Here is a 10,297-nt window from a genome sequence, read left to right on the forward strand (position 1 = left end):
TTTATTATTTTATTGTTAGAGGAAAAATCCCACTGTACAATTCAAGGTTAGTTTTCAAACTTTTCCAGCACCAAACCTGAGTTAAGATCTACATAAAACATGAGCTATTAACTATAATAAATCATTTATTACTGTTAATATCTTGTAATAGTGGTGTAAGTAAGCTAAAATAACATTTTACGTTCAGAAACGTTTCCGACACCAGAGAATCGTCCTTGAAGTGTTTTGCTCCGAGAACAAAACACTAATTTAATCAGATTATAGCTAAACTTACCTGATTGTTAATTTAAAGAATATTTTAGTTTTCCTGTGATATTACATTGTAGGTACAGTAAAATTTAATATTTTAGAGAAACTAAATATTTTTTGTTTTGACCCTGACTGGTCTGAGAATAAAACACTACCCAAAACAAATCCCTTGATTTCAATAACTTTGTTTAAAGAAGATATTTTATACAAAAATTACTTTTTGCACATTTTTTATATTTTCATTTGGGTCTTAAATGCTTCCAAGATCTGACTGAATAATAACTACTTTTCCTAATCTCACCACTTAAATGAAGGATTAGTTTAGTTTTAATTATTTTTATGATAATTGTGTTGTAGTTTCCTTGTTTTATAAGTAATATTAGCAAAATCTGTGTAGTGAGTCATTTTGACCTTGTTTTTAGAAAGTCAGATGAAAAATTCTGGTGCATTTACAGAAATGTTTATTAACGAGCCAATCAAACAAATCTAAATTAAAAATGACAAAAGGCTTAAACTATCCAGCTGTTTTTGGCTTCATGCTTCTTGGTGTCTGGAAAAAAAGCCGTTTCAAAAACCTTTGGAATCAGCAGGCTTTGAACCGTTACCTAGCAACGCTAGCAGAGCTCCATCCATCACCTAGCAACCCCAGCTGAGCTCCAGCACATTTGATCAGCTACTCTGTTGTTGGCTGTGCAGGAGGCTCCACTTCTGCTTTTAAAAGGCGTTTGTATAATTGTGCATCTGTTTGCAGCCATTTTCACAAATGAGTTTAAACGTTAATCTGGTCGTTCAGTTAGATGCTGGAGTAGGAGATAATGATGGATGGTTTGAACTTCATCCTTTCATTTCCTCTGGGATTTGAGGTTATAGTATTATTTGGGCTTCTGGTTGTAAGAAACATACTTGTTGCCATGGTTACTCATCTTAATTGTTCGAAAGTATAAGAGCTTAGCTGCTGCACAGCATCAGAGTGTAACAGAACAGTTTGGGGTTTAATTTTGTTATTTTCGTTTAAAGTGGAATATTTCTCAGCTTTGGTCAGGAATCGTTTCCTACATTTCTCAGGAGATCCGACTGATAAATTCAACATGTTTTCTGGATCTCGGGTGGGATTTTAGGACAGTTTTTTAAAAGCATTTCGATGTTTAACTGCATAAAAACCTCAGGAGTTATTCCTGCCTCTGCTGCTCCGAGCAGCAGCAAACTTTTTCAAGTTTCTTTGTTCTGGGAAAGACAGCCGTCATTGTTTTATGGAATATTTATGGCCGGAGCGTCTCCGGATCACCTCGGATGGCGGCGGCAGCCGACCGACAGCTGAGTGGCCTGCAGCTCCGTGAGCATCCGTTTTTCATGAGCCGGCGCTTCGCTTTGGTCCATCTGCTGCCGCGCTCGCCCCGGAGCCTCGGCTGGAGAGAGAGAGCAACGGCCAGGGCGGGAAAAAAACATGCAAGGAAGAGATGAAAAGACGCAGGAGTCAGGGAGAGGGAGAGTGTCTGTTTGAGAGAGCGCTGCGCCGCGGGCGCTGCTGCCCGCGCGTCTCTGTGGAGCCCAGATGGAGCCAGAACTCCACAGAACACATTAAGTCCACTTGGAGGGTTCCCACACACACTAAGAGGAATTCACCTGAGCCTGCCGCCGCAAGATTTCCACTCAGCTGGACGAGCCCAACGAGTTCCTACGGAGGCCCGGAGAGGCCAGTTAGCGCTCCGAACGAAGCGAGAAGCAAGTCCCCGGTCAGGACCGAGACGGAACTGGACTCTGTCCAAGTTCTGGTTCAGAGGCGGAGAGAAAGTGGAGCAGCAGAACTCTGAGACCCAAAAGGATTTCTGCTACACTCAACAGACTTGGGTTCTGTGTTTGGACTTTTGGCTTCACATCTGATGCTAAAGGTTCTGTTCAGTCTGCTTCAATCCAACTCCAGTCCGTTTGCCCAGATAGTCCGGTTTGTTCTGGGAGCTGTGGACGCTAATCAAACTCTGGTCCTCCAAACCTCCGTCTGGGTTCAGCTGAAGTGAACTCTGGTGCAGTTCAAACGAATATGTGAACGCCAAGCGGACTGGAGCAGGAAGTGGACTATAGTGCAGAGCATTCTCGGTAAATGGAACCAGAACAAAAGCACTAGCTTAGCTGTAAAGGGAGAAACGGCTCATGGTTTTTTTTACCAAAGACTAAAGAGAAATCCTCCACTCCATTCCTGTTTACGCTCTGTGAAGAAGGAAGTTGCTCTCAGTGTCTTCAGAGGTTTTTGTCGTTTCCTTCAGTGGTTTGTGGCCCAGCGCCCCCACAGGCCAGGAGGGGAACAGATTGGTTTGACTCAGAGCAGAGAAAGAGAACCACATTTGTCCAGAATAAGTAGTTCAAACTTTCAGTTAGCGTCGTTAATATTTCAAACGCTAACTGAGGCTTGTAGAATCAAACACCTCTACGCTACTATCGCCGTTCCACAGAGATCCACCCGTACAACACTCCTGTTTTCATGGATGTCCTCAAAAAAAATACCTTTAACTAAAGTTTCCTTCATCACCAATTATTAGAAGATGTCAATCGTTTTATTTCCATTCAACTGACGAGCAAATTTCAAGAGAATTTTTAAAATGTCGCAAAAAAGAACATCCAAACTGGGAGCGTTAAAATTCAGAGGTTTGGAGCGAATCAACGGGGCTATAGTGACGTTGATGCAACGTTACAGCCAAAAAGAACAAGATGTGGAGATTCATTCACAGAGTCTTCACTTTGAAATTCACAAGTTGGGGCCTCTGGTAAGGCATGGACTCACCAGTGGATGGGAAAGTTTGCTACGTCAACTTATTTGTGAAATTTAACAAACTTTTTCAGAAAAGTCAATAAAAAAAACACCTCAAATGAGCATAAAATCATCTTTGCGAAATTGAGGACATTATTTCAGATTTCACCTTTTCTAATGTGATAAATTAGAACATTTTACTCAAAAGTCTCCATGATTACTTTATTCTGTCACATTCAGAGTTAATTTTATCTCCTCTGTGCTTCAAATCATCTGCAGAAACGTTTCTGCTTAATTTAAGGTTTCCATCCTCACTTGATCAGTGATCCACCAGTCAGTCCTGATCTGACACCGTCAGATATTTAACAGTGATAATCAGGAAGTCTTATTGTGGAGGAGTGCAGGAGATGTTTGGGGAGGCGGCTCGCTCCGTGCTGAACGGCCGATCTGTCTTCAGCAGCCGTCGGTTCAGAGAACGCTCCGAACGCCACGAGCCGCCTGCAGGATTTACTGCAGTTAGACGCGTTTCGCTCAGCTGAGGTCGGTGGGTTTCACTGCTTCACGCTCAGCAGACAGAAAATAACGCAACTTACAAGATCCCAGTAAAACGTTCGACGGGCAGATCCATGATTTCATGTTTAAATTCTAACCCAGAACCTGAATGTTGCACATGATCAAACTTTTTTCAATTAATTTGAAAAACTGTCAATTTTGTAACTAAGCGAGACGTTTTGATGTTGCTTTAAGTTACTTTAAAAAAGTAATAAATAGTTTTTATTGTTACTTTTATCACAAGAGAACAAAACTTTAAATCCATGTTGCTCTCTGATATTCAGAACAAGAACCAAACAGTTTTAGCAACTAAATGCCTGTTTTCTAATCCAGCGCAGATTACATTTGATTCATAACATAAATGTTATAAATTGAGCTTAAAGCAAGTAAAGTTTGAGCCGGACTTTGCTCCATTCCTGCTTTACTTGGTTCTAATCTGTGTGTGTTTGCAGAGCAGCTTCCCCGCTCTGCCCCTTTAAATTTGTAGCTCAGCTCATCATTTCTGCCTGCCGTTCTCAGGGGAGCTCGATGCCCTGCATGACAACAGATGGAGCCCTGAGGCTGTGGGACCGCACACAGACACAAAGAGGGGCGGGGGGAAGCTGGGCTAAAAACTGATGTCAACATCAGTACAACGGCACGGAGCAAAGCCAGGAATAAAAACAAGATGGACTGGATGAACACAATCCACAGCGGAAGACTGAACTCACCCAACGCTCGCACACTACTGGGTCAAACAACGTCTGACTGAATTTAGAGTCGAATTATTACGCTTAGGATAGATTTATGATCTATTCATTTAATTTTTTTTTTTTTTTACACAAAACCAACATTAGATAATCAGATTTAGTCTGGTTCGGTCAGAATGAGCCTTTTTAAGGCCTCTGTCGCTCTAAATCCAATTAAGCTGCTGCTCGTCAACTCAGAATCACAATTCTACAGCCGTATATTCTAGAAAAGCAGAAGTGGAGGCTCCTGAGAAACTAACAAGAATGCAGCAAGTGGTTTCTGGATGGTAAGTCAATAACAAAACACTTGTATCTTCCAGTAGCCATTGTACAGCGGTAAAACCAGCTGACCAAACGTGCTGGAGCTCAGCACGTTTGGGTTGCTAGCCAACAGTGCAATGCGATTTAATCAGAAGGTTTTTGAAACACCTCATTTTCCAAAACCAATAAACATTAAATGTTGGTGTTTGTTTTTAGAAGCAGTAGAAAACCAAATGGAATTACAAAAATGTGCAAAATATGAATTTTGCACAAAAAGATCATCTTTGATACTTTTGTTTTCTTTAGGCTTTAGGAAGCTCTTAATAAAGGATCCAAAACAATCAAGATCAAGGCCTTTAAACACTTTGATAGTTACACAATTATAAAACAATTCCTCATTCAGAATCCAAACAAATAGGCAAAACACAGCTGTATCTTTAAGAACTGCGCTCCATTTCGTATTAAGTTCTGGTTTCCTTCCTGTGGTCCAACAGGAACAGAAGGAGAAGTGGAACGTTCTGCTCTGAACGTTTTTGTTTCTGCTCTGAAATAAGCTAACAAGCTAACCTGCTAAGGTTTCATGACAGCGGTGGGAGATGCTTTAAAAGTTTAGAGGAAAAATTAAAGCTCATTTCATCTATCTGGCAAAATGATGCTAGTAATTATGCTAATGGTTCCAAAATATTTCTACAAGTTCATCTGTTCAACAGACAGCAACAGCTTGTGTTGTCTGGGTTACTGATTGTGTTGTCAGTTCGGCAAAAAGCCGAGCTGCTGAATGCTTGTGGACACTTGGTGAGAATTTGGTAAAGCAGAAAATGCTAATTTTGGTTTTATGGCAACCCTATGCTAACATGGAGAAATGCTAACAAACATGTCAATGCAGCTGTAATGTTTGGGGTCTTTATACTAAAATTCATAATGCTAGAAGCTAGTGCTAACAGCACAAATGCTAATAGCTTTAACCCTAACAGCACTAACATTAAGTGTAGTTATGCTCCAATAGTTCCAATCCCTTTCATGCTAAAAGGTCCCAATGCTAATGCTAATAAGGGTTGGGTTAACAATCAATGTAAAAAAAATTATATTTTAAAACATTTACAAAAATATTTACAATATTTTATAATCATCCAAAGGATAGAAATAAATTCTACAGCCACAAAATCTGGATCCATTTCAAAAAAATAACTTTTTACGTCAAACAAAACTGAAAAAGAGCAGCACTCAGATACTAAATCTGTTGCTTTGCTTCATTCATTTATATTTACTTTTACAGATAAAGAGATGAGTAAATGAACTGGATGAACATTTATCTGTGACATCACAGCCTGTAAGTTTATGTTTGATGTTTAGTTCAAGTTAAAGTCTGTTGAAAGTTTTTAATGCAGTTAAATACTATGAGCATCAATATCTAGTCAGTGGGTTAAAGGAAATCTTCTCGGCTTTCCTGACCAGTTGGTGAAAAGGTTTTGACCTTTCTGTGACCTGATCTGCAGCACATCATCTCAGTTTGGTTCAACCTGTTAATGCAGCTAATATCAGAGCAAAGGTCAAGAGAGAAAAAATAAATGTCAGACCTATTCCAGGCTCGCACCAACAAACAGGAAGTCGGACTGAAAGAGAATTCCTAATGTGACGAATGAATGTGGACAGGGACAAAGTGTCTGACTTATCCAATATGGAGGCGCAGTGATCACGCTAGCTAGCTCGTCTGGGTGAGGAGATGAAACGAGGAAATGCTCCACTTTAACGTGGCTAATTGGCTCTGGCAGCACAGGAGCGTAAAACACAAACAGGAAAACAAAGCAAGGACAGGAAATTTAAAGAGATGGATTCTGACTGTTTGGATTCGATTTATTAACTCCGACAGGACAGAGGAGGATGTAAACATACGGCGCTTCTCACATGAGAAAACGCTGCCAGTTTAAAAACCCAAACAGCTGCTGAATACAGCTGATTAGTGTTCCCATGACAACCTAAAACCGACTTTCCCTTTTAAAGTTTTGTGGTCATTAATCGTCCTTTTAAAGTTTTGTGGTCATTAATCGTCCTTTTAAAGTTTTTCAGCAGCTTTTATGACTCAGATGTTACTCCCATAAGAAAAGCTATTTGAATTCCTCTGAATGTGCTAAAATATCTTTCATATTAATTTACAAATTCAGAAATATTTGAACAATCATACATATCTAAATATTATCCTTTAGATTTAAACCTGAAACATCGAGTGTGAAACCATAAACATTTATTTTATCTACAAAGACAGGTTATTACACTCTCAGAATGCAACTGGAAAAAATTAAAATGCATATTTTTATTTTAAACTACTTGTTTCCTAAAGCAGGCTTCTGATTGGCTGAGAGGTCCTGGTGACGACTCCTTCTCTACGGGCCAGAGTTAGAATAGTTTTAGGGTTTTTATTATAGTTTAGTTTTAATTAGTTTCTAGAGTGTATTTGCTAGTTTTTATTAGTTAAATATTGTTTTTTTTTGTTTAGTTTGTATTAGTTACAGTAGTAGTTTTAGTTTTTTTCATGTTTTGGTTAGTTTTTAGTTAACCAAAGCATCAAAGTATTGTGATGATGTAAACATTGATTGGGTGATGAAGACTCAACAGAAGATACTGTTTTCCAAAAATATATTCAGTTATTGTGAAACGACCAAATGACTCTGGTGTTTTCTCAACTTTTGCTGTGACCATTTTGTGGATTAGCATAAATTTGCTGACTGGACATTTATTAAAGTGAAACCTTTAATCAGTTTAAGTAATATTGAACTTTTTCTCCTTGCAAATCTTTGCTTTTATCTTCTTTAGTTTACTTTTTACAAAATATATGTTATGATAATTACTAATAAACATCTAAAAAAACAAATAAAATCTTGTTGCTCAAACGTTACTGATTTTGTTTAGCTGACTGTTGAATAATTATGTTTATGGATAAAGATTAACAAAGCTCTTCAGCTGTTAGTGTCTGATTTTATTTTTTACTGATATTTAATAAATGGGTAATAAAATGTGTGATCCATCACAGAAATAAAGCAAAGTGGTTTTTAATGCCTTGTTTCTTTAGATAATTATGAGCGGATCCTCTGAAACAGAAAAAGTGCATCACTGTGAGCTTAAGAGACTTTGCCCTCATTGTAAATTTACTTCCCGTGTCGCCCTTTTATATCTATTAAAATTAATGGCCTCTATTTTTTAACATCGACTTCAGCTGAAGGTTTTTCTTTTTTCTTTTTTTAACAGAACTAACATTGAAGTCGTTTTCTTCTGGAGTTTAAATGTTTAATGGAGCCGGAACCTCATGAGTCCAAATACAGAAAGTTAGAAATAAATCTGGTGGAAGCCCAAGGCCACAGAGAAAACAGGAAACGCTTCTGGTTTTTACTCAGTTTACTTCAGATTTAGCAAAAGCAGCAGGTGGCAGGGCCGGAGCCAAAAGGGGACCAGGCGGTGCCACCAGCCCACTAATGGTCAATACCAACGAAATATTTAATCTAAAAACTGTTTAGCAATTTAAATTATATGAAAAAAGTTGATTTAAAGAAGGTAAATTATTCTGGGGTTTTCAAAAAATACGATAAAATTAATTGTTTTTATACATATATAAATATATATCAAAATAAAACTGAATATGGACAGATTGTAAAGAGATTTAACTGTTTAACTCCGCTTCAAAATCAAATCCATAATGTATTGAATTGATAATATCATTAATTGATTCTTGAAATAACTGTCAACTAATTAGTAATCGATTAATCATTAACTGGAAAATACATAAAAAGCCAATTTGCTGAAAGGAAAACATATTCAGGGCTGCACAGTGGCGCAGTTGGTAGAGCTGTCGCCTTGCAGCAAGAAGGTTCTGGGTTCGATTCCCGGCCCCGGTCTTTCTGCATGGAGTTTGCATGTTCTCCCTGTGCATGCGTGGGTTTTCTCCGGGTTCTCCGGTTTCCTCCCACAGTCCAAAAACATGACTGTCAGGTTAATTGGCCTTTCCAAATTGCCCCTAGGTGTGTGTGTGTGTGTGCATGGTTGTTTGTCCTGTGTGTCTCTGTGTTGCCCTGCGACAGACTGGCGACCTGTCCAGGGTGTACCCCGCCTCTCGCCCGGAACGTGAGCTGGAGATAGGCACCAGCACCCCTCCCGACCCCACTGAGGGACAAGGGTGAAGGAAAATGGATGGATGGATGGATGGATGGAAAACATATTCAGAGCAGTAATTAAACCAAAACTGTACAAGAAGTAAAAACTTGTTGAAATTAAGAAAAAAATATGTCTGGTTCAAATTCTGTAAGAAAAATCCATTAAGCACCCTTTACATCCAATTATTAATCGATTAATCCACTAAACTGATGTCAAGTCAAGCAGTAAAAAGTTCATTTTTCTTATTCAAAAAAATTGTTTTAATCATACTGAAAACACTGCAGTATAATTATGCTAATTTCTTAATCCAATTAATCAGAATGGATAAAATAAACTATCACTAAAACATTGATCACTATAATAGTCAATGTTATATTCCAAGTATTTCTCTGTTTAAAAAAAGTTTAAGTTACACCATCGCAGACTGAAATAAGGCCCAACTTTAGTGCTGACTGAATAAAACAAACTAATTTAAGCAGAGAGCAGAGAACCAGGTTCTGAAGGAACGCATGGAGCTGGTGTCCATCTGAATGGCAGTCACGCCTCCGAATGGAAATCAACATGACCAAAACATGAACTACGCTCCCTTTAACCCCGCGCTCTGCAGAGAAAACAACGACGCATCGTCTTTCAGAGTCGCTCCAATGACAGCTGTTATTTCAACCCGACACTGAAAAACTTATCTGGTTCAAACAGGAAAGTTTACGGGGAGCAGAAAAACTGATTTTACAGAGATAATGCATCAAATACAGTAAATTAGAAAAATAAACTCTGCAATTCAGTTCAAAAACTTAAATATTCAACATTAATGATGAAATTTAAAATGACACTCAGTTTTTAATTAGCAGAATTAGGAACTGATTTTTTTTTAAGTTAACAGAAAATCAAGGCATTTAAAACGTAGAAAAATTAAACTATAACGAAAACTTAAATATGAAGAACAGTAGCAGCTCATAAAAATGTTTGAATTTAGCAGGTAAAAATAAAAACAATAGTTTTCTGTGATTACAACAAAAATAAAATACTAAAAGTTTAGTTTATATTTTTGGCTCATGTATCAAAAGGTTTGGATGTTGCTGTTGTAATTTAAGTTAGGAGGAGCCAGAAATCCTCTGGTAAACCTCTGAACCTGAAGAAAACCAAAACAGACTGTCTGACCTTTGACACAGAGGGCAAAAGGCCAGACAGGGATCTGGTCTGACCTTTGCCCGGATCCGCTTTGGGCCTGATCCCAAACCGGATCAGAGCTAACAGAACTTTAACAGAACCACCCTCTGTTTCAGAAATGAAGACAAACTGAACGGAAAACATGAACATCTCCTGAACACGTCACAAGAATCAGACACAAAGTTCACAGCTGAACAGAACCAGAACCAGGACATCCGCAGCCTTACCTAGCTTCGGCAGGGAGTACTGCACTTTGAAGTATTCCTCATAAAATCCCAGCAGCCTCTTGGTGATGTGCAGAGCGTAGTCGCCTGCGCCGCTGGAGACGGCGTCCGGCCGGGCATACAGACGGATCTGAGGACGGACAGAGAGACGAGTGAGACGGATCTGAGGACGGACAGAGAGACGAGTGAGACGGATCTGAGGACGGACAGAGAGACGAGAGACGGATCTG

General features: G+C 38.8%; 1 protein-coding gene across 1 annotated transcript in view; it reads right to left on the minus strand.

Annotated features, from left to right (window-relative positions):
* Positions 1 to 10,297, minus strand: part of LOC103155878 (thyrotropin-releasing hormone-degrading ectoenzyme) — a 155,014-nt gene that overhangs the window by 105,367 nt on the left and 39,350 nt on the right. The window contains exon 4 of the mRNA XM_007577763.2: positions 10,071 to 10,197. Coding sequence (XP_007577825.1) covers positions 10,071 to 10,197 — 127 coding nt within the window. The remainder of the gene's footprint in view (positions 1 to 10,070; positions 10,198 to 10,297) is intronic.

The sequence above is a fragment of the Poecilia formosa genome, unplaced genomic scaffold, assembly GCF_000485575.1.
Source record: "Poecilia formosa unplaced genomic scaffold, Poecilia_formosa-5.1.2 Scaffold453, whole genome shotgun sequence".
Classification (NCBI taxonomy): domain Eukaryota; kingdom Metazoa; phylum Chordata; class Actinopteri; order Cyprinodontiformes; family Poeciliidae; genus Poecilia; species Poecilia formosa.